This window comes from Pseudochaenichthys georgianus, chromosome 20 (assembly GCF_902827115.2).
Source record: "Pseudochaenichthys georgianus chromosome 20, fPseGeo1.2, whole genome shotgun sequence".
NCBI lineage: Eukaryota > Metazoa > Chordata > Actinopteri > Perciformes > Channichthyidae > Pseudochaenichthys > Pseudochaenichthys georgianus.
The window spans coordinates 2,562,456-2,588,505 of NC_047522.1; the positions used below are offsets into that span (position 1 = coordinate 2,562,456).

General features: G+C 44.1%; 1 protein-coding gene across 1 annotated transcript in view; it reads right to left on the minus strand.

Annotated features, from left to right (window-relative positions):
• The window catches only part of cntnap2a (contactin associated protein 2a), a 365,546-nt gene that overhangs the window by 185,374 nt on the left and 154,122 nt on the right, over positions 1-26,050 (minus strand). The window contains exons 2-3 of the mRNA XM_071206976.1: positions 20,431-20,541; positions 541-734 (exon numbers count right to left, since the gene is read on the minus strand). Of these exons, the coding sequence (XP_071063077.1) occupies positions 541-734; positions 20,431-20,541 (305 nt within the window). The remainder of the gene's footprint in view (positions 1-540; positions 735-20,430; positions 20,542-26,050) is intronic.

Consider the following 26,050-nt stretch of genomic DNA (forward strand, 5'->3'; position numbering starts at 1 on the left):
GAGGAGACGGTGATCGCGGAAGCTTTTTTCCTCCTGCCTTCACAAACTTTACACACGTATATATCGTCTGCAAATTGCTAGAGGACATTCATACTTTGCAATCCAAGACTTAATTAAATCCACCAAAAACCTGACATGATTGTAACGCGATTATTTTTGAAAAACATAAATCCCTCCCTGTGTCTCTGAGCCGCAGCGACATGCACGGAGTGATTCAGAGCGGGTCCTGCTGTTGTCGGTTCTGGACTGGTGTTCTTGTGTTGGTGGATAAAGCAGACTGCTCAGTGTTGCTGTGCCGCTGTCACGTATGTTCCCTGATCTCTGCGTCACCGACCGATTTGATATTAAAGTGACAGAAAAAACGTTATAGTAAAGCCGCGGCCGGAAAATCAGGAAGCAACGTTACTACTCTATAACCGATTATCTTCCGTCACTGCATCGAGACCGAATCGTCCACGTCCGCATCGCAATGCATCGTAGAAACGATTATTTTCAACACCCCTAACGCACACACACACACACATATTTCTGTCCACTCACCCAGATGTTGCCGTCCTGATGGTATGGTTTCCAGTTCCTGCCCGTGTCGCTGTAGAGGAGGCGGTACCGCGTGGTCCAGTCGGAGCTGCTGTAGCGGCCCTGCGTGGCCACGGAGCTCACCTGCTTCCTGGAGCCCAGGTCCACCTGGAGCCACTGGTAATGGTCGCTGTCCAGAGGTGACCAGCCACCAGCACCTGGGAGACAGCCACATCTAAAGGTCACCTATTGTGCAAAATCCACTTTTCATGTCTTTTCTACATCAACATGTGTCCCCTCTTCTTCATGTCTCTTCTACATCAACATGTGTCCCCTCTTCTTCATGTCTCTTCTACATCAACATGTGTCCCCTCTTCTTCATGTCTCTTCTACATCAACATGTGTCCCCTCTTCTTCATGTCTCTTCTACATCAACATGTGTCCCCTCTTCTTCATGTCTCTTCCACATCAACATGTGTCCCCTCTTCTCCATGTCTCTTCTACATCAACATGTGTCCCCTCTTCTTCATGTCTCTTCTACATCAACATGTGTCCCCTCTTCTTCATGTCTCTTCTACATCAACATGTGTCCCCTCTTCTTCATGTCTCTTCTACATCAACATGTGTCCCCTCTTCTTCATGTCTCTTCTACATCAACATGTGTCCCCTCTTCTCCATGTCTCCTCTACAACAACATGTGTCCCCTCTTCTTCATGTCTCCTCTACATCAACATGTGTCCCCTCTTCTTCATGTCTCTACTACATCAGCATGTGTCCCCTCTTCTTCATGTCTCTCTTCTTCTTCATGTCTCCCCTCTTCTTCATGTCTCCTCTACATCAACATGTGTCCCCTCTTCGTCATGTCTCTTCTACATCAACACGTGTCCCCTCTTCTTCATGTCTCTTATTCATCACCATGTGTCCCCTCTTCTTCATGTCTATTCTACGTCAACATGTGTCCCCTCTTCTTCATGTCTCTTCTACATCAACATGTGTCCCCTCTTCTTCATGTCTCTTCTACATCAACATGTGTCCCCACTTCATGTCTCTTCTACATCAACATGTGTCCCCTCTTCTTCATGTCTCTTCTACATCAACATGTGTCCCCTCTTCTTCATGTCTCTTCTACATCAACATGTGTCCCCTCTTCTTCATGTCTCTTCCACATCAACATGTGTCCCCTCTTCTCCATGTCTCTTCTACATCAACATGTGTCCCCTCTTCTTCATGTCTCTTCTACATCAACATGTGTCCCCTCTTCTTCATGTCTCTTCTACATCAACATGTGTCCCCTCTTCTTCATGTCTCCTCTACATCAACATGTGTCCCCTCTTCTTCATGTCTCTTCTACATCAGCATGTGTCCCCTCTTCTTCATGTCTCTCTTCTTCTTCATGTCTCCCCTCTTCTTCATGTCTCCTCTACATCAACATGTGTCCCCTCTTCGTCATGTCTCTTCTACATCAACACGTGTCCCCTCTTCTTCATGTCTCTTATTCATCACCATGTGTCCCCTCTTCTTCATGTCTATTCTACGTCAACATGTGTCCCCTCTTCTTCATGTCTCTTCTACATCAACATGTGTCCCCTCTTCTTCATGTCTCTTCTACATCAACATGTGTCCCCACTTCATGTCTCTTCTACATCAACATGTGTCCCCTCTTCTTCATGTCTCTTCTACATCAACATGTGTCCCCTCTTCTACATGTCTCTTCTACATCAACATGTGTCCCCTCTTCTTCACATCTCTTCTACATCAACATGTATCCCCTCTTCTTCATGTCTCTTCTACATCAACATGTGTCCCCTCTTCTTCATGTCTCTTCTACATCAACATGTGTCCCCTCTTCTTCATGTCTCTTCTACATCAACATGTGTCCCCTCTTCTTCATGTCTCCTCTACATCAACATGTGTCCCCTCTTCTTCATGTCTCTTCTCCATCAACATGTGTCCCCTCTTCTTCATGTTTCTTCTACATCAACATGTGTCCCCTCTGTGGAAAGAGACTCTGAACGTTTCAGGAAAAAATATTCTCTCTCTTTTTGTCCTGATGCATTAATAAAAACCTGTCTGAAAATGAGCTGATAAGATTTTGGCCACTTTGTGATGTCATAACGATATTTTGGCTCCCGTAACCATTAGCCAATCAGCAACCAAGGTAACCCCCCCCACCTTATCACCTGAATCTCCTCTAGAGCACCATTGAGTTATTTGTAACCAAATGTCTCTCAGAGGGGCGTGGGGAGGGGCTCCTTATTTTCATCTAAAGTAACAGACAGAGAATCAGCACTTTGGAAACAGGGCTGAAACAGAGGGGATTATGGGTAATGCTGCAATGATCTGATTGGTGTTTAATAATGAGAGGGGGTTCTATGGTGGTTTACCTCATGTACCTTTACAAGTGATCTTCTCCATGAGTTCAAATGGCGTGGCCCTGGTTTAATTGAGTAAATAGTAACAAGTGTAGGAAGTATGTGTTTTTTTTCTGTTGCGCATTATTATTTCACATGCAGTCGCTGCTGTTCAGGGACGCCCAGCTTCTGAGTCTGAGGCAGACCGAGCAGCAGCATGGTCCCGATGTAATGGCATTTAACAAAGAGAATGTGGAGTTACAAGGTTACAGACCTTCCTTATACATGGTCAGTGTCCAGCAGGGAGCAGCCCAGACATTTGCTTAAAATATATATATGTATAAATATATAATTGTTCCTCGTCTAGCACAGCAGGCACCTCGACTTGTTGAGGAATGGCCTCAGCATGAATGCCATTCCAGGATGGATTCCTTTTTTAATATCGGTATGCGAGACAGAATGAGGCACCTGAGGAGTTCACTTTCAAAGAGATATTTTCAGTTGCAACTCTTATGCCAAGAATGACAACTATGCTAAGAATATGAGCACAGCATTAAAACTGGGTTAGGCTGATCTATGTATCACAAAGTGCTTACACAGAGTAAAACTGGGATGACACATTGCCTGGATATGGAAATATGTGCAAATAGAGTCCGATAGAAGCCCCTTCACACTGACAGTTACATACGGTTATCTGCACATATTTGCAGCTCAGCTCTGGTTCAATAAACATCCTGGAGTGCAGATTTTAAGTGATATTTCACTCTGGTGGAACTACTTTTTTTAAATGTAGGGGAAATTCATTTTCTGAATGTAAAAATATCCCTTTACCCTTTATTTCCGCCTTTCATATGGTACGAAAACCCAGCTTTTAAGAGTTGTACGATCTCCCATCCTGGGTAGGTGCACTTAAGATGAAGACTATCTCCGAGTGCAGCTCAGTGCTATGTTCCTATGGCTTCTGTGTCTTCTGTCTGAATAGATGGCTGTGTTTGTATTCAACATTTTTCAGTGGCAGTCTAGCCGAAACCTCATGGCTGATTACCAGACAAATATTCATGTGTCCTCCAAACCATTGCCCCCCTTCACACCTCGAGGTGTCTAATTGAGGCCGGGCCAGACTCCCTTGGACCTCACAGGTTAAATGAGCCTCAGGTTTAACGTTGCAGAAACAAAAGCAACAGCAAGACAGAAGAGCAGGAAAAATGCCAGACAGGAACACAATGCCCTGATTTCATCTGCCATTATAAAGGAAAACAATATTTATGATGCCACTCTCTGTGTGAGGCATGAGGCGACTGCAAGAGCATTTCAACCAATGCGAGAGATACCAGATGCATACTGAGTGCATTCCAATTTAAACAGATGTGAAAATGAGAGACCTCGCACCAAGCAGTGAAAAGTACGAGTGCCACAAGCAGTCGAGCCTGTGACAGAATGTGAGTGGGTGGTGGATGGACTGCGAACCGGCCATGTCACGGTCGTCTCCTTTGATTCCCGTGATGGATTTTTTTCAAAAAGGACACAAATACAGATAAGAGAGTGACGGACTGAAAGCACAAGTGAAGGAGAATGACGGAGAGCGAAACCAAATCCAAGGGGACACAGTGAGAGAAATGGAGATAGCAGGACCAAAAAAAAGTACAAGAGAGTGGAAGAGGAGCGTTGTGAAGGAGGCATGAGAGATAGTGATATGATAAAAAAGAGGCAGAGGCAATATGTGATGTACTCCCCCCCCCCATCCTGGCAAAAATCCTATATCTTATCCAATTACAGAGCCATTACACTCCAGCCCCGGCCATGACAGATAACCAGGTCCATATCACTGGAAATGTCAATACCTCAAAAACCCGTTGCAGCAAAGCCGCTCCTTTAGGCGGATACAACACCATCAAAAGGGAGAGGGAGTGGAGGGTGACACATTGGGTTCGGGAGGGGCGGGGCCATAGTGATAAGCAAACAGACAGTGGAAAATATAGATTAAGAAAGCAAGCCGAGCGGACAAGTGACGCTACGAACAAGATCAGAGGATGGGGTGTCGGAAAGAGTGACGAGGAGGAGGCAGAAAAATGGAGACGAGGGCGAGTAAGAGAGATGGATGAGGTGAGAAGAGAGGATATTTCTTTGTATTTGATGCTGGGGAGGGAAGAGATGAGATAGCATGCCAATAGGATGAAAAAGGATGGAAAGGGAACAATGTAGTTATGGTAAAGAAGGTGATAGATGGGTGAAGAGAGGAGGTGAACGGAGCGGAGGGAAGAGGATGAGTGAATACAAAATAAAACCGGGTTCAACTGATATAAAAAGAAAAGAATGGAAAAAGTTGAGAGTTTAGAAAGTGAGAGAGTAAGAGTTCAAATGTGTGTGCAATGTATGGGGCCATGACGGCAAGATCCTCAAATAAAAAGTGGTTGTAGTTTAGTGTTCGTGCCTGAGAAACATAGGCACGTCTATTTTTTAATACGTCCTCGAACACTCTACTGACAAAATGCGTTTTGATGTGAAATATCAGATATGAAAGTCTTGTATTTCTTCAGAATGGATTCATACAGGACTCACACTGCTCCAAGCTTGAATACTTTTTTTTGGTCACTGAGAAACTTTTCGGCGAAGATTTTGAATCTTCGCCGAACTGCATTGTGGGGAGCATGGCATGGCTTTGCAAGCATCGTGAGCATCAAAAGTTGAGCAAGGTTCAACTTTTGATGCTCCCGATGCTTTTGAAGCTGGCATCAGCCAATCAAATCCCGTTTATGCAAATCCCGCCAGTACGAGCGCTAGCCAATCAAACCGCGTGCAAGCTGGGAGAGCCAGACCGCAGTTCATTTCCTCATATTCCAAACGATAAATTACGGTAGCAAATCACCCGGTTCTTTGCGACCAGAACTATTTACCGGGATACAAACCGGAGGAACCAGGCATGGAGGGAGGTGGCAGAGACAGTGGGTGAAACTGGTAGGTTTTCACCTGTTTGGGGAGTTTATATCCAGTTTACTTCGTTTTAACATTGCTATTGCTTTGTATGTCGGGGGCGGGCGGGAGATTCCTGATTGGTTGTTGGTCGCGAGAAATCGCCAAGCCTCAGACACGCCCAGCTTCAAGATCTTTTGATGCCTGTAGTGTAGATGGGCCGTTACACTGCTGGTGGGTATTTCATCTGAAATCTGCACTGAAGTAAAAACATGCTATGGTACATGTCCTGCGCAGACAGTTTTTTATCTGTTCTACACCTCAGCCACCTCACTCTTCCCCTCTGGGGCCTCTGCAATGCTTGAACACTTTCCAAATCTTAAATTCAGCACCCGTCGACCAGATGCCTCGGGGTTTCACCACCAGCTGTCACCAGAGTCCGTCTCACCTGTCTCTCATTGCTGAACAGCCACACATAAACCTGCCCTCCATCTCTCTTACATTCAAGTCCATACATCCATGAGATGATCAGATGCACAACTAATTATAACAGATCTTAAAACAAATGCAGGGTATCATGGCCACAATCCCTTGATTATTTTCTTTACAATCACAAACTAAACACTAGGATTACAGCATTTACGATGCACATTTCTGTTATTTGATATTTCAATTGCGATTATGGTTCAGACAACCCGGTATGACGGCAAGACGTGAACATGTGACGATTTACCATGCTGGGAGACGTGAAGATGTCACGATTTCGTCCCTTCAAACGTGACAGTTACACGGTATTGTTAACCCATGTTAACCAGTGGAGAAATATCCGGAAATGCCAAGCAAATGCTACCCCGACGGTCGATTTATTTTTTAATAGTCACACTCGATTACGCCGATTTTCTTGTTGCCCCAGCTGGTCGACACCTCTTTTAGCAGAAACAAAGGCTACATTAATGTATTAAATCAATGTTAATCCATGCGTGTGGATGTGGAATTAACGGACGTGACGTTGTGCGATTGCGTTGCCAGGCAACAGCTTCGGTTCCTGTTAATTTACAAACTCTTCAACTACAACTGTAGTTATATTTAAAAACATGTTAGAAGGCCTCACGAAATACATTAATGTAAATTAAAATTTAAATGTGAAGGAATGTGTGTATAACAAAATACGACGTAGGCAAGATCCTCAGCTCGATGATTGGATGGTTTAGCCGCAATGCATGCTGGGATTTGGTGTTTATGCGATGTGAAATCCGGAAAAAAAAATTAAATAGAATAATACTTTATTCCGAGTGTGCTTGCTTTTCTCTTTGAAAGTCATCACATAACGGCATTGTAATACACGGTTCGGCTTCATTAAATATTACATATCTGCCGTAGTTCTCTATTTATAGAGCCCTGATGAGAAGACTTCTGGACAAACAGGAAGAACTGCGGCCAAAACTGAAAACGTGACGTGGATCATAAATATATATACAACATCATATAATATATTTTTATTTCTATTGTTTGTTTTTTATTGCTTTTTATTAATTCTACCGTGCTGTGTAATGTTTATTTATACTGTTCATGCTCACTGCTTGTAGCACTTCAGGATTTGAAATCAAATATGAAGTGCTTTAGAAATGAAACCCATTATATATAAGCAATTAAACAACATCTTACATTTATTTTCACACAATACGTCTCCTTGCAGTATCAATACTAATTCGGCTGACTTTTTTTTTATCCAATTGGTAGATAGGCTGTATTTACACCATAACGGTGTACAGCTGATAGAAAGGGACACCAGGGGCCTGTACTACGAAGCTGGTTCAACCTAACCTGGATATGTTTGAGTTAGCCGGTTGGCCTAATCCAAAACATACGCGCTCTCGCTAAACTGTACTACGACGCGGGTTATCAAGTGGATCGCTCAAGCCAGCCGTGTCCTATCTATTTAGGTGCGCGTTCACATGATAGGGGTGGCATTTGGAGCATTCGACCAATCACAAACATGGACACGCGTACTGACAGCACAGCGTCATACTACCTGAATGAAAAGTGAACTTTAATATTAGACATATTAAACTTTAAACATCCATGACTTAAACACTTGATCCAGGATAAAAGCCACAGAGCTGCACCTGCAAGGTGAATACAGCTGGTAACAGAACAAGTGTTTGAATGCGTACATTAACAGGTTTATGATATCACTGCCCCGTCTAAAACACGATCTGACTTCAATTACATTTGACTCGAGTGTTTCGTCAACTTAATGTGTTGCTTAAAATAATACTTCTGCATACAGTATGTGACACTGAGTGTTGCACGGTCAGATACGGCTCAGCTGACTCAGATAAGGAGATATATGAAACATTGATGTGATATGCCGCGGACTGTACTTAATGTTACTCTGATCCGGTTACTTACTTGTGGCCGATATTTAAGTAAGCTTTCTTAACGCTAATGTTATAATAGTCAGATTGCTCTGAAGATGGAGTTGATATTCTATTCATGTTCAAGTTCACACAGATTTTTGCCGGCCGTCTTTCCTGCAATGGCAGCTTTTCTGTATTTCCTTTCTCCTGTAATATGACTTGATCGCTTTAAACTCCGCACACTGAGCTCTGATTGGTCAGCAGGCAGTGCTTTCACTGAGTTGAGCTCTTAGCCTGCAACCTAACCTGCTCCGGAGCAGGCTAGCCATTCAGCATAAATTACCATGGAGATCTAGCCTGCTAAAAAGAGAACCAGCGTCGTAGGACCGGAAACCCCGAGTTTTCCCTGAAGTTAGCCGGCTAAGCGAAAATCCTGCTTCGTAGTACAGGCCTCCGGTGGTTAAAGCACGTTATTGAATTTTATTATTTTATTATTCCTAAACGGCTTGTTGGCCCAGTGTGCTCTGATTGGTCAGCTCGCCCACTCTGTTCTGATGAGTCCACCACCGTTACAGCGGAACATCAGTGATTATGTGTTACAATGGCGTTTGTTAGCAACCAGGAAATGACACCAGTAATGACAAACAGATGAGAATGCTGCGTGGGGTCTGGGTGCCGTGTTGGCGGGACGTTGCAGGGCTCGCTGCTGCTGTCGCTGGAGCGGACAGTGTGAGCTGGCTTACTGGTGTGGTTTCCTGGTTGCTGCGTGGGGTCGGTGAGACAGCGAGGCACAGCGAAACCCAGCCCGAAACCAGCTCGAGCACACACACCCGCAGCCTGCCGTGAGTCTGTGTGTGTGTGCTCACATACATACTCACAGCCTCGCCGCGTCCCACCGTCTTAGAGCTGAGAAATCCGCAGAGCTGCAGCTGAGCAAAGATTGAGTGTGTGTGTGTGTGAGGAAGTCTTAACGTAGCGGCTCCACAGACGTAACGTAACTGCTCCGCGGATTGGTCCATTTGGGTATGGTTACGTCACCATACCCAGGAAGAAAAAAATAGAAAATTTAAAATCTCCAATGAGGCGTTCTGGGGCAGCACAGACAGGTATTCTCTGTGTTAGAGTTTTACTCGCTACAGGGTGACTCTGCAGACCGTTCACATGCAGAAAAAGCCACATAACACACTAGGGGACGGGTAATAACCGGAAAAGCATGTCATGGGACCTTTAACACATATTTATCCTTTTATAAAATATAGTGCTTACAGCTATTTGAATATCATAGTTCCATTTTGCCAGTTTTATAACGTTTTGATTAATTGTGCAGCCCTATAATGATATAAATGAATCAAAATGACATTGTTGACCAGCCCAGTGCAGTTGATGTGGCATTTTGTTCAGTTGAGTTGAGCCAGGGTTGAATAGAGTCCAACCTCTCTTTCTCACAGAAATGAAACAGGAGTTTTTGAAGAAGTGCGGCTGTCAGTGTGAACATGACTTAGATGGGTGAATGAAGGACAGGGTAATGGTTAGGGAAAAGGGGTTGAAGGGGATGGATGGAGGAAAAGGCATGTTAGGGTCAGAGGCTTACCAGAAGTAACAGATGGTGAAGAGAGAGAGTCAGACATATTGAAAAGTCCAGAGAGACATACAGGTTCAAAAGATCGTGCAAAGTGATGGCAAGCAATTTGGAAGACGGGCTAAAAACAGGGGTCAGAGGAGAAACAAGGGACATGCATGAAGGATGGAAAGAAGGGAGCACATAAGTGAGATGGGTAAATGTTGTCATAGATCAGAGAGGAGGGGAAAAGAAGAACAGATGAGAGGTGAGAGGGGAGGAGGGGCAGATTGACAGAGGTGAGGAGGGGGTGAAGAGAGCTATTTAAAAAAAAAAAGGAAAGATGTGCAGTGAAAGGTGAACGCCGGAGGGAGAGAGGGGAGAAGCGCAGAAAGGTTGACAGAATAATGTGGAGATGGAGGAGACTGGCCACGGGAAAATGGAAGTGAGAGAGCGAAAGTAAGAGCATCAGTGACGAATAAAGGAGAGAAAAACAGGAGGAGAAAAGGGAAGGGGAGGAGAGTCGAGGGACTGTCACCGCTCTCTCACCTGTCACACACACAGATGTTCAGGGAGGAGAGGAGGAGCAGGAGGAGGGAGGAGAGAGGATAAGGGAACGGAGAAGGTCAAAGAAAACACCTTTGAGGATGCGACGAAGAAAAGCAGAACAGAAGTAACAAGAGAGGAAAAGATCGGGAGATAGAAACAGGACAACAGATGGATAGCGAGAACAACCCGACAGGAAGATAAAGAGAATAAAGCACTGGAAGCAAAACAGGATTAAGGAGGAGGGCCTTTTTTCATTGTTGGGGAAAGTCTTAAATAGATACAAGGTTGTTTTCTGGATAACAGACACGGAGAGAATCAATTTGTGCGAAAAAAACAAAAACATTTCAGGGCTATATTGAGGCATTAAGTAAAGGTATAAGGACACAGAGGAATAAAGTCATATCAAATATAATGATTGTAATAATCATGTGTTACTGATGTTTCAATCAGACACTGGTTCCTTTTATTTAAAGTGTTGGACTGTAATTCGACAAAAGCAAGATAAAGAGGTTTCATGGGCATTTTCGAAAATGTCTATGATGTTTTACTCACTAAACAATTAATGGATGAACGCAAACTAAGATTATTTATTAATAGCCCCAGTCGAACAAATCAAACTTATTTAAATGAACATAGAAAAAGCAGAAAATCCAATATGTTTTTTTTCACTCTAGGGAAATCTACTCATATTGATACATAAGCAGTTTATCAGGCCATTATTCAAAGGCTTAATATACAGTATGTAACACCTCTACAGCCAGTCGTACACTAATGGCCTATTTCCACTGCAGGGCCTCGCTCGGCTTAGTACGGTATGGCTAGGCCTTGTTAGGCCTTGTTAGGCCAGGCTCACGTTATGCTGCGTTTCCATTACAGTAGTAGCTGGGGCAGTAACTATAGTAACGCAGTGTAGGCGGAGCCGTGATGTCATCTTCAATGAGAACCACAAAAACAACACAGCTGTTAGCCCTCAGAGCTCACAGCTCCTCATATCTGTTCAGAAACTAGGCAACAGTTAAAACCACAGACTGTCTGTGTCATGGCGAATACAGTCGCTGGTTTATTTATGTCTGTAGGCCGTTGTTATGAGTGTGGACGGAGCGTATACAACGTTAGCTTAGCCGATCTCCATTCAGAAAACACAAATTTTAAAAGGTTTTTCGCCTGCCGTCTGTCTGCAGACTTGTCAAAGCATTAGGCTTGTTTGAGACAAGCGAGACCTGAGCAGACCTGCGCAATTGCGATCAACGTCTTGCTAGTGCGTTGCATGATGGTTAGTCATTTTGTCCGACTTGCTCTGGAGGCTCGCCCACATGAGACGTTGAAATCTCGCCGGACAAAGACGCCCGCAGCCTTGAGAGTGAGGCGCGGCGCAGTTTCTCTCCACGGGCTGCGGAAGGGAAATGCTTGATGGGAAACGGCTCGCTGGTATCTCGAGCTGAGCGCTCATTGGTGGTTTTTACCCCGTGCTGCTGATGAAACTCTCCAATTGGCTCGGCAAAAGTTTGTTGTTGTTTTGTGTCAGTTTTACGTCGCCACTTCCATTCCCATTTTTCATCATTGTTCCACAATGTTTATCATCATGAAATTAATATCTATATATGTTATACTATACTGCTTACCGTTTTCATACTTTATATATCTTAGCATATTCATACACACCATTCATACTGCTCACAGGCTGATATCTAGTGTATTCATACCCCACTGTTTATTCATCATTCAATTCATTCTATATGTTATTCTGTAGATTGTGTACATTACTTTCCACTTCACTGCTTGTTGCACCTGGTTAGAAGCTAAACTGCATTTCGTTGTCGTTGTTGTTCGTTGTCTCAGTACCTGTAATATGTGCAATAATAATAAAGTTGAATCTAATCTTGAGCAGGAACAAATGTATTTACTTAGTACATATCTGACATTAACGATTAAACACATGTGTGCATTCTCTATAAATGCAAACTGAGTCAAGCCGACTCCGGAGGTGGCGGTATGCACCTTAAAGTTGTTTGCAATCCGCCAAAAAACCGAGAGAAGAAGAAGAAGAAGAAGAAGAAGAAGAAGAAGAAGAAGAAGAAGAAGAAGAAGAAGAAGAAGAAGAAGAAGAAGAAGAAGAAGAAGAAGAAGAAGAAGAAGAAGAAGAAGAAGAAGACGAAGAAGACTCCGAGCTGTCCGACTTCAGGCGAGCTTTTTGAGACCTCCCCCGGCTGCGATCGGCTATTCTCGTCTACTTTCGAGGCGAGCCGCAGCTCGTCTCAAACAAGCCTATTAATTCATGGTTTTTACTAACCGATATCAGTATGTTGTTACTTCGGCATCATTTTGAAACGTGTATTACAATTAAATCAGGGTCAAATATGTTCATTGTGTTGTAGTTGCCAGCGATTCTCGCTCTAGTTTAGCAGACTCAGCCCGGTTGTTGGCCCGGAAAGAACCTCGATTTTGGAGAGCCAGAAAAACTGTGAAAAAGTACCCGCTAGCCGGAACTACGTCGAGTGGAAACGTAACTAAAAACGAGCCGGGCACGCTTAAACCGCGCTGTAGTGGAAATGCTCCATAACAGTGGCATTTTTAATAAGCAGCATATTAGAAATCAGATGAGTCTGCTACCTGGTGAAATGTCCCTGTGTGACGATGCCCTTCACAGGTCAACACTGGCCGAATGGAACTCACACAGAGAGGCTTTTTCTGAGATAAAAGGAGCAAAGCGAGGACAAAAACATGCCTTGAGTTTCTCCGAGCTTGCAAACAACTATCTGTGATGACACGGATAACCCTGCAGTGGTAGCAGAGTCAGAGCGAACTGACACTAGCGCCGAAAGAAAACACTAATACTCTCAGACTAAAGTCCATATGTGTTTGTGTAGGTTAATACAATGTAATGTTTATATTGTTGTTGAGAAATTGTCTCTTAGAATTAATCCAATTAATTATGTTTTTTAGTGGCATTTAAGCAGTTTCTGTTGGAATGCAATAGAATAGAGCAACCATACAAAGTGAGTTATTGCACAATTTACCAAAACCATTAACACTAAGCATACAATAAAAGCCACAAAGAAGCCATTTTGGCAATTTGGGTAGGGGGATATGGATCAATGTGCCAAGAGCAATGTGCTGATTAAGAAAAACCTGGGGAACATTGTGGAAAGAAAATCGAAGCAGGAAGTGCCCTCTGGGAACCATTGCACAAAATGGCAGCCTTTTGAAACTGTCAACCAATGCAATCTGTGAGGACATTTTTTCTTGTTTCACATCTCAGTTCACTCTGTTCAAGAAGCCTTCAGCTAGGAGCCATTAGACCGGAGAGCAGGCAAAGGTATGAAAGCTCCCGTTGGTTGCTTTGAACCTGAATCAAACACTTTTCTTCTGTCTCTTTCAGACAAAGATGATTAGAGCTCACCAAACTGGACAAGTCACGGGTGATCCATTCTCCTGGAGTGGATGTGACAACAAAAGAACAGTATAAAGAAACTGGATTTCCCTTGTGGGATTAATAAAGGTTTATTTGATATGTATAATCCAGAGAATGTGACCGCGAATGTGAAGTGGAGTGTGAACATGTGTGTGTGTGTGTGTGTGTGTGTGTGTGTGTGTGTGTGTGTGTGTGTGTGTGTGTGTGTGTGTGTGTGTGTGTGTGTGTATGTGTGTGTGATGATGATAAAGATGATTTGAACTTTTACAGCGCAGCCGGGAAATGGAAAACAGGAGCTTTAATTCAACTGCCTGACTGGGTAAATGGCTTTTACAGTACTGAGGGTGGGAAATGAGTCAGACGGAGTAAACAGTGCAGGGAAGCAGAAAGAGCAAGTCAGCAAGACAGTGAGGCAAACACTTGGAAATGTTTGAGAGCTAAAAGATGTGATGCCAAAGGGAAGAGAGCGAGAAATGCAGACGCGCGTGATTGTGGACAGGTGACACAAACAAAAGGGACAAAGGAGACGCATGAAACAGGAGAACATCTCTCCTCTGACTTACTGTCAGCGTGGGAGTGTGTGTGGGTGTGCGCGAACACATCACACAATTTGTTCGCAGGTTGAAACACTTTCACGGCGCCCTTGTTGCTCGTGTGTAGCAGCCTCCAGAGAACATGTGAGAGTGTGTTTATCAAAATTGCTACTTCTCATAACAACCAGCACCGCATTAACAGAAAGTAAAACATCTTCATTAATTAGGACGCGAGGCCATCGGAAAAAAGGGAGCAGAGAGAAAACAGCTGGATAGCCCTCTGCTAGTGCTTCATCTTTCTGTCATGGAGCAATGCGAGCGGGTGAAGACGGAGTAATTTAATTAGAAGCGGACAGCCATTATCGATGGATGACTGCGACGACTAGAGACATCAAAGAACTTTGCCAGATGACAGAGAGTGAAAAGCAACGCCTGGCATGGGGGGGGGGGATCTGGTTAATTGTGCAGAAAGTCAGAGCACAGTTGTACTGCAGTACTGTGACACTCTTTGTTTGATATGAGGGATACGCTGAGAAGTTGGAAAGCACTTTGAGAAGTAGGCATCAGACCGGGAATGTGAGGGAATAATTCTCCTGGACTCCTAGATATCTAACCGTTTTGCCCTTTGACATTTATGACCAACCCTGACGTCTGTTATCTCCCTTAAGGAAAGGGGCTGGTTCAGCCATATGTTGTTGGTCCCATTGTATGACCGGACAACTCTCGGTCACGAATGGTTTATTGTTGTGGAACACTTCCTTCTCGGTGTTTGTGGACTCCAAGGTGTGTAATGTTGAGGCCATAAGTGTCAGACGCAAGTCATTCAGGGTTCCCGGCTGTTTAGGCTATCAGGCTTCGGAATTGACGTGGCAACTCTACCGCAGAGTCAGGACCTCTGGCTCTTGTGACTTGTGATGTGAATTCTCCAACTGAAACTCGTAATAAACCATCAGTGTTTGACATCAAAGCTCCAGCTCGCCCCGTGTCTCCTTCCTGAGTCGGTGCTACACAGAAGTTCCTCCCACAAGTGAGGGGGGAAAAAAATAGATAATGAGTTCTGAGAAGAAAGACAAGGGAACAGACCGAGAAAATTGAGTGTGGGAATGACAATGTTACTGTCGAAAACAGAAAGGGTGTGGAGGGAAATTGAGATGGAGAGGAAGAAAGGGGAGGGAAGATGCGATGGAGGGCAGAGAGGGAGCAGACCGAGCGGAGGACAGAGGATAAAGAGAGAGGAAAGAAAATGGGATGGCCAAGTGTTAATGATGAGCGGCCAAATCTCATTCCTGGCCATGTCTGCAATGTGCAACGACGTGGGCATACATGCCATATGCAGGCACACTTGGCAGCAGGTATATTCACACGCACGCGCACACACACACACACACACACACACACACACACACACACACACAATATGTACACCTTCCTCTCTCACTTTCTTCAAAGACAAAAGGTGTTTATTATTTATTTTCTGTGTGCTAAATATGTGTGCTTAATATTGAAATTGTGTTCTGTGTTCCATTTTTAAACACGGTGATCAGATGTGGTTAGGGAAACGTGAGATCTGAAGATCCTTCTTTTCATCTTTCCTCATGTTTCTTCTCATTCTTCCTCCCCTGTACTAATGGCCCATGGCTGCAAGTGGGCCACCGTTCTCTGTGTGACACTCCTGATGTGCAGGGTCTCATACATGAAGCAGCACTAACCGCACAGACGGTGAAGAGGTGGGAGCATACACATTTGAGGGAGTAGATGAAAGTAGTGATTGTGTCAGAGAATCACGGGAGAAAAAGCGGGGGCCATGGTGTCCGGGAAGATTGATTTAATGGGAGGTGAGTGGAGAGAAGGTGAGGAAAGAGGTCTCAGGTGGATGGGGGAGGCGGGTGAGGAAAAGGAAATGCAAGACAGGTGAGGGTAAAGGATGGCAGGAAGGAGGTAAAAACAGATGGAGAAAGGGAGGCTTTATCAATCTCTTGAGTCGTCAAACTCCAGAGGCAGTAATTGCCTGATTTATCCTAGCATTATAAATTATAATAATATAGCTAATTTAATAATACATCACAGCGACTGACAATACAACTGAGCCAATCTTAAATAAGATGCCCTCATGTAAGCTTACACACGACATAACAGCTTGTGAGTGGATGTGATTCCCGAACAAGGACAAAAAGCATCAAGGAATACGATAACGAGTATGCTAGTAAAGAATGTGTTTGGATATCAGGAAAGTAGTGAGCACCCTCATTTAGTGAGCACTCTCATCCAAATACACACATAAACAAAGCTTATTCCCCAGTGAGGCATTTATACAAAACTGCACAACAATACACACTCTTAAAGCATACACAATTTCCAATATCAACACTCCCACATATACATTGTGTGCGTGTGTGCGTGTGTGCGTGCGTGCGTGTGTGTGTGTGTGTGTGTGTGTGTGTGTGTGTGGGTGTGTGTGTGTGTGTGTGTGTGTGTGTGTGTGTGTGTGTGTGTGTGTGTGTGTGTGTGGGTGTGTGTGTGTGTGTGTGTGTGTGTGTGTGTGTGTGTGAGACAGCAGGACCCGATGACAGGCTGGCAGACTCTGCATGCAGGAAAATCGTTATGGCATTGTTTTACCCCACTCTCTCTCATGCACACACACATACACTAGAAATAAAATGAACATACAGAAGCACACACCGGACACACACACACACCTAAAGCCTAAAGCCTAATAGCTGTCAACATTCACAACACAAGCTTAATATGAGTGGTATGTCCCATTGATTATGTGCCTCCCCTGTTTGATAGCTATGGGAGATTGGAGCAGATTGGCTTATCAGCACACGCTCCTGCCGCTGAGGCTCATTTGGCTGCCGAATGCAGCTGCCTGAAGGACCCCTTCTTAGGGTATGAGTGGGTGTTTCTCAATGTCGAGGACGCTTCCTTGGTAGGACATGTCCCTCCGAGTCAGGTCCTTCAGAAGCGAGGCAAGACTCCTTCCTAGCCTCAGAAAACAAAGAATGGTGGAACAGGTTTGCAGGTGTGCGTCATATGCGAGGCGATACACTTGTGCAGCCTCGCAAATTTCCAGCAACGAAGGACGCCAGCCTCGGTAGAATTCCAAGCATCCTGGACATTGGAACAGTCCTTCGGCGGGACTCAATGACGTAGTATGCTTGAAATAGTGGCTCTGGAGCAGCTTTACTCGACATTGAGAAGCACCCGGTGTGTGAGCATGAGTTTGTGAACATGTGTGTGAGTAGGGGAATTGGAGCATGCTTGTTTGTATTAATACGTGTGCGAGTGTGGCGAACAATTGTGCAGTTCTCCAGTCGGAAAGCCATTCTGCCACTGCAGAGGAAGAGGCCGAAAACAAAGTTATAAACTCAATAGACATTTCTGTTACGTTGATATACTAATGTGAGGAAGGTTGCATCAGATTTTCGAAAGGCAAAGACAAGTTGTCTCCTTTCTTTCTTATGTCTCTTTAATGGAGCAGACACTTCCGTATATGTTTAAGTCACGTGATTCATTTGCCTCATCTTTATTGGTTACCTTTGCCATCAACTTTTTTATGCAATAATTAATTATTTTCCTGCATTTTCTACAAATCAACTCAGATGGACCGAAATGCACTTTCAGTCCAACGACACACCAATCTCCAATCCAGGAGACGTGAGGCGACGCGTCCCCACGGTGTTCTTTGGTGTCAGTTTGGTGTCAGTTTGGTGTCAGTTTGGTGTCAGTTTGGTGTGTAAGAGGCTTTAGATGCCTCTTTGGTATCGATGAGAAATAACAATGTTGAGCGGCGTCTTCCTTCACACCAGATATAATGAGATTTAAGACAAGAGAATGTGATTTGAAGACGCATTTCCAATCCTCGTGGAGAAGTTTCTCTCCGTAAGTAACCTCATTGTGCCTTCCTGCAGAACTTTTCTCATTTCATATTCCCCCCCTGTCATATGCTGTATGCTAACGAGGTGATGACCTCATCATCCGACACAGTGTCTTTCTCCAGAGGACACTGAGACAGAGAGGATGAAACTTTGTATCCTTTTCCCTCATTTCCCCCTGCTGCTCTGACACTTGACTCAGTATCCATTCTGGTACACTAATGTCAACATCTGATAGAGTTTATCACAGTGGTCGTCATGACTGTCACGTAATGGCCCTTGGCTCTCTGAAATGTGGAGATGTGAAAGGGGAGAAAAGTAGGTCTCACTAGGACATGTTTGGCTCCTAATTACGAGCGGAACATGACAGTTGGAGAATGAGAGCGCGAGATTTCCTTTTTAGGCAGAAAGATTATTCACTGGAGAAACAGTCAAATGTCTATGGATATTTTAGATTAACGCTCTGTCTGAAACCAGAGCCCATTCTGGTCTGATTGGTTAGCTGGCCGGCTCTGTTTTGATTGGTCAACCGCTTAGAGATGTCCCGCCCCCTAGCCTATCATGTGTTTGAGCTAGGGATGTCCCGATCACCTTTTTTTCCGATCATTTGATTTTGACAATCTGCCGATACCGATTTTTCCCGATCCGATCTTTATGTAATGCATTAAGAGAAAAAAAGGTAACAGATAACGGCTGGTCATCCAACGCGATGAATTCAGCTACCTTGGCTGTTATTGTGTTGGCCTTTTCACTGTTCTGGGGCAGTTTCTCTTTCCTTTTTAAAAGCCTCTGAAAGTGTCGGTTGTTTCAGTGCCGTTACCTGAGTGGCCGCTGTGTGCTCGTCCTGTTGTTGTTGGTGTTTGTTTCTCAGGTAGCGTATTAGATTGGTCGTGTTGAACGTAGCTCTGTTCTTTCCACCACGCGGAACCTCTGCCTTGCAAACATTGCATCTGGCTGTTACACTGCCTTCGCTTTCAATTTTATAATACTTCCAAACTCCTGACATGTGCTCTGTCCCGACTTTCGAGTCAGCAGCTGAACGTAGCCTCTCGTTAGCTTGCTGCTACTATTAGACACTGCGCCCACTCTGTTGCCAGATTTGAGAGAAATAAGCAACCAGGTCTGAAAACAAGCTCAAAGAAAGCAACACATACATGATGTTGTGTAATTTTAAACCAAAACTAAGTCCTCAGGATGACTTTAAGACGTGAACATGGTCATTTTTGTTTTGTAACATTAAATACAAATTATTAAAAAAAAATATTAAAAAAAATAATAATAATTCCCGATCCCCGATTTTTTTCTCCCGATTCCGATCTTTTGAAAATCACGTGATCGGGACAACTCTAGTTTGAGCACTAGCCAATTGAAGCATGGGTGTTAAAGTAGGGAACCTTTGGATTTGTTTGCCTTAGCGACCCATGACATGCACACACACATATGAAAGGAAAAGCAGTGCCCCTATAACAGCTTTATTGTATTCATAAGAAAGGTCAATAAGATGCTATAGTAGTGACTCGGTTAGACCTTGTGTATGTGCTTAGACAACTGTAGTTATGTGTTACTGTAGCACTTCTGTTCCATAGCATTCAACATTGCATGTTTCCCAGGTCCTCCTTCATCGAGGAGAGTAAATAAAGCAAGTGGGGAGATAATTGTCAAGCTGTATATGTGCTGCTCATTGACACGTTGCTCTAATTTCTTCTTGTTGGTAGGTCATTATTAAAGGAGGCGCAGTCCTGTCCTCTCAGCAATAATTATACTGGTTTGATTAAACACACCATATTACCTTGCGTGTATTTGCCAGCTCTGAGCGCTGTTGCCTCAGCTGTGGTGGGACTATAGTAGATGGGAAAGTATGAATTATGAATTATATAAACATAGAAGGATGTAATTGTGTGGTCCTATCTCTCTTTGCTGTGGACTGATGTGGAAATGAGCTCCAGTCTGACTCACGGAGATAATGACGGGAGCTGAGAGAGGGAGGGAGGCATGAAGAGAAGTTTAGGGAAATACAGAGCGTGGAGAAAGAGAGGGGAGGAGGAGAGCAGCTGTGCAGATACGAAGCATGTCACTAACACGGCTCGGACGTTTACTTCTCAGTGTGTCATCTGTAAAAAATCATTCTTAAGGATGCATGTGCATGTACTTAGATATTTGATCTGTCCACAGTATGTGAGTAAATGCATCCCTGCTACGAACAATAATGATTGTGTGTGTGTGTGTGTGTGTGTGTGTGTGTGTGTGTGTGTGTGTGTGTGTGTGTGTGTGTGTGTGTGTGTGTGTGTGTGTGTGTGTGTGTGTGTGTGTGTGTGTGTGTGTGTGTGTGTGTGTGTGTGTGTGTGTGTGTGTGTGTGTGTGTGTACCTCCTCTCTTGTTGAGCTTGGCATATCCGGGGGCATATCCGTTGGAGAAGACAGACGAGCTGGTGAAGGCCGTGTGAGGCAGGGGGGCGGCGAGGGCCTCGTCACACTTATCTGGGGAGAGAGGAATAGTAAGAAGCAGGGGAGAGGGAAATATAAAGAAGGAGGGAAGGGAAAGAGAAAATAGTGACGATTAGTATATTAAGAGAATATGCATCAATGCCGAACAGACACGTGTAAGTCCATGAAGTGGATTAAGTAGTTTGAGATGATAACATTGTTCATTGAATGTTAAATAAAGGACTTCTAGGATCTCCTTAACTGAAGTACTCTCAGCTAGAAAAGTCTTTTATTTTCCACATGGTTTCACTAAGGGCATTGTCAAACCGGCTCACAAGAGCACATGAGAAGCTGAGGTTAATGCGTGTGGGTCAATAACTAAGTCAGGTCAGAGAGCGAACCACTGGGGCATTGGAAACACTGTTGACTTCACCGGCTATCTCCAGAGTGTGCTGCAACATATCCATAACAAGCTATCTGGCCTTGTAACCAGATGCATCATTGATTTAGAAAGAGAGAGAGAAAAAGGAAACAGAGGTGTTAAATAAGTGAAGCCCAGTCCCTGGAGATCAGGTTCTGCACCGATTTAACAACCAAGGCTCTGATCTCTCCTATGCTGTCATAGTTATGCAGCCATACATATGTATTTGTATACAGGTGACTATGGTCCCATACAGACAATGAGTGAATGCACCAAAGGAATCCATGATGGGATGTGCCAACATTGTACTGGTAAACTGGAGACCATAGTGATTAGAGAACCCCTGCCGCGACACACACTTGGGCCAGCGGTGTGAGGTGGGGCGAATGGCTCCATGCCAACTTCCATAACCTCTACTTCCGTCCCCACCTCTTTGAACCACGGACAACACAGATATTGTACACATTGACCTGACATACACAAACAGAGTCATAAGGTTACTTTGTTTTAAACATTTCGATGCAGCCCTCACTCATCCGCACAAACATCCTCTCCTGGGACTTATAGTTTCACACAGAGAGAAACTGTAAATGGTGTGTCTGGCCAGGTAGAGGAAGTCAATAGCTCTCTGCCATGCCCCACTGTGCATGCGTGCGTGTGTGTGTGTGTGTGTGTGTGTGTGTGTGTGTGTGTGTGTGTGTGTGTGTGTGTGTGTGTGTGTGTGTGTGTGTGTGTGTGCGTGTGTGTGTGTTAGATTCAGAAGAAACATAAATGTGCGAATGTGCTTGAGTGTGTAGAGTACACTGTGGGTGAAACCAAAGCTGGTTAGGCCTTATACTTCTTGCCACAGGTAGACAGACTCACAGATATATATAACACCATCAAAGCCCATCATGTATGTGTGTGTAACAGTGTGTGTTTCTGTGCAGCCTCCCTGAGAGAGGTTCAAATATGATATCCCTGCCCCTTGTTATGGATGATACACACACTGACTGGTTGTCCTCAATACACACACGCGCGCACACACACACACACACACACACACACACACACACACACACACACACACACACACACACACACACACACACACACACACACACACACACACACACACACACACACACACACACACACACACACACACACACCGAGGTATATGGCAGGTTGACCTTGCACTTGTATAGTGAAGCCACTAACAAGCATTAGATGAGTCAGGTGAGAAATATGCATTGATGTACACTACAGAGTCCAAAGAAAGGGATGCACAAAGCCAATTTATTTTAAAAAGTAGACTTGCATCCACTTGGGCAGTGGCGCTGAGAACGTGTATTTTCTGAAATATGCCGGGTTGTATATTCACACCGTTGCAAGTGCTCCTTGCAGGCAGGGACATCTGAAGGCAGCCTGGCTCTCTTCTCTATTATAAATCCAATGCAAGTGTTACGGTGAGTGAAGCTAGCAGGACCCACATGCAGATAACGCTGACAAAAGCCTTTATTTCAAGGATGAAATAACTTGGAAAAAGCAGAACTCTCGTCTCCGGTGAACTCATACACAAACAAAAGACGAACCAACACTGAACACAGGACGAGACGAGACTAAATACAGGGAGGGGTAATCACGAGACGAGAAACACGAGGGCCACAGGTGAACACCATCAGACAACTAGACACACCAGGGAAACCAACGACAGGAGGAAAACACAGGAAGAAGGACCAGACAATACACAAGGAGGGAAACAAGACGGGGAGAACAGCAAAACACCCAAAACAAGACGTACAAAACGTGACATAAGAAGGTGGTGAAGAGCTTTTAGAAGGACTTAAATGTGCTGATATCATTGGATATGACTCATGGTGGCTACTCTCCTGTTGAACCACATGTTGTCAGGCAGCAGCATCTGGTCATGAGATTGAGAGAAATAGTCGCGTCATGCTTAAGTTCTTCAACAATTATTTGTGCACTTTAAATTCATGGAGATACGAGCCTCTTTCTCCCACTGAGACACACGTCAGGGGTCCCTCACACACACGTGCACTCACAGGTCACCTCCCTACACTGATCCACAGAGACTCTGACATGGATGCAATCATATACATTCACACACACAATGCCTTTCCTGCCGTTTCTGTCTCAAGAGTATAAAGGTTTTCCAGCAATGACTTCCTCCAGCTGCACATGGAGATGCACACTCACGCAAAGACATTGAAGAGCATATAAGTGCAGGGAGAAACGGAATGAATGGCTTTGGAGAGTGGAGTTGATGTATGGAGAAAGTGGATTTTAAAGGCAATGGAGGTGTTGAAGTGTGGAGACAAATGTATTTCCCAGATCGCTAGAAACACCTGCCATCAGACTGGCAAGAGCTGTTCCATGCTCTGCTCAACCTCCCGCCTTCCCCATGGACTCAGTAGCGCCCCCTGCTGCCGTGGAGAATGTGTGAGTGAGCATGTGTGAGTGTGTTTGAGCACACAGCGGAATATTACTGCCAAAAGTCACACAAAAAGTGTTGTACTTGTAAAAAGAAGTTTTGTATTTCTGCAGTTATTTCCCTCTTAACTCTCTACGTGATTCCGCTTTTGATCGTATTTGGACTAAACAATGAAACCTGTAATCAACAGGCTAATGCACGATTAAAGTACAAAGCATGTTGAAATAGCATATCACGGCTGGATTGCATATTAAAACATGCTCAGGTGAAATTGTTTTGAAACACCTCTTGAAGCTGAAGTCCCATTCATCGGTAATTGCGTTAATGGGAACCCCTCCTGTGGCAGTTAGCATGTGACTGATTAGATATAAATATGTGTTGCCCTCGTGCAGCTTGAATTGATGTTACTGCCACATGTGCATTAAGTAGTCAAAACCATGACATCTGCAGACATGTTTGGACAGTTTAATCAGGTTAGTTTAGCTCCATGCACCTCTTTGTGTGCACAGTATTATTATTTCGACATGCTGCTGCTGCTGGTCTCCTCCTGTTCTAGATTCCTAATAATATACGTTGTACAGTATATGTTCAGTATTTAATGTATACATCTGCTGGCTTTTGTTCTGCACAATATACAGCAAGAGCAATATATTTTGACTTCCAGATAACAGATAACAGCTGGTCATCCAACGCGATGAATTCAGCTATCTTGGCTGTTATTGTGTTGGCCTTTTCACTGTTCTGGGGCAGTTTCTCTTTCCTTTTTAAAAGCCTCTGAAAGTGTCGGTTGTCTCAGTGCCGTTACCTGAGTGGCCGCTGTGTACTCGCCGTGTTGTTGTTGGTGTTTGTTTCTCAGGTGGCGTATTAGATTGGTCTTGTTGAACGTAGCTCTGTTCTTTCCACCACGCGGAACCTCTGCCTTGCAAACATTGCATCTGGCTGTTACACTGCCTTCGCTTTCAATTTTATAATACTTCCAAACTGCTGACATTTTCTCTGTCCCGACTCCCGAGTCACCAGCTGAACGTAGCCTCTCGTTAGCTTACTGCTACTATTAGACACTGCGCCCACTCTGTTGCCAGATTTCAGAGAAATAAGCAACCAGGTCTGAAAACAAGCCCAAAAGAAGCAACACATACATGATGTTGTGTAATTTTAAACCAAAACTAAGTCCTCAGGATGACTTTAAGACGTGAACATGGTCATTTTTGTTTTGTAACATTAAATAATAAAAAAAAAAATTATTAAAAAAAAAAAAAAAAAAAAATCCCGATCCCCGATTTTTTGAAAATCACGTGATCGGCTCCGATCCCCGATCACGTGATCGGATCGGGACATCTCTACTTTCTATATCAAAGTACTGCAGAACTACGTTTGTAGATAGAATCCAGTTATATAATAGTTTGATTGTAATTTATTTTCATTGATTTACTTTGATGTACGAGAGCCAATTAAACTTCTACTTTCACATTACACAAAGACGAGGTCAGGATCTCAGTAATTGCCATACAATTAAACTAAATTGCTTTAGAATATCTGCAAATGGCTGCTTTAGTATTGTACCACAATGTCATTATAGTATGCATACAGAATCCAATGCATTGTGGTTCCAATTTGAAAATAGCAAGAACAAATTAAATTCAAACTGTTAAGATCCATGATGACGAACCTCTACAGTATATATGCGTTCATCATGGCACACAAGTGTATACATTAAGTAGTGAAGAAAGAATCGACTGCACACCTACACAAATGCACATGGTTAGATATGGGACACTCTTAAAATAGAGCAAACTTGCCCTCATGCCACGTTACAAGCACCAGTGGAAGAAAGGAACACAGTAATGAATGCGGTGATATGCTGGGAACACCAGCTGTTGCTGATATTTGCACATGTCTGAAGAGCAAATAATTGATCCGTACGTCCATGTGGGCAAGCAAATGACTACAATATCCATGTGCAAATGTCAGGCTATTCCCCCGAGGGTACGAGACAGATCGTTTTAAGCATGACGGTGTGATAAGAGAGGATAAACAGGAGCATTGAGGGGGAGAGAGACGAGATGGAAAAAAGAGACAGGAGGTGAAGGCAAAGGAAAATGGCTGCCTACCAAAACCTCCTTAGTGACATTTCCAGCTCGGTAAATAACTAGGAAATGGAAAAATAGCAACCAGGAGATGTGTCAGCCGGCTGTCACCATGTGGGAGCAGAGCCGCAGAGAGACAGGGCTTGGCCAGCGTGTTCAAAGGGCTTTACATCACTGCCACATCTCTCAGGCTAAAGGGAGTTGGATGTGAATACAGCATAACACATTCAAGGTGCAATTCATGACATCCTAAAGATCAGTTGGCATACAATCGCGGCCAGAAAGCTACATGTTGGCATCCGGAGTGGCATAATAACCGGGGGAAACTGGCAGGCAAAAAGTCCTTTAAAGATTTGTGATTTTCTTCTACTTTCAAATGACCTGCCACATTGGCCATCCGGGCAAATAGCCCAGGCGGAGACAGTTAACAAGTACTAAGTACAAATTCCTAACAACATGTAATTTGGATGGACTCCTAGAAGAAGTTTTACCTTTTGTGTGAATGTTTTAAAGCTTCTCCATTTAAATAGAGGGCAGAAAACAACTGTATAGTAAAGTCTATGGGCAGAGATGTCAGCTCTCGATGTGTGTTGTTTCTCTGTGCCTGTGCAAGTGCATGTG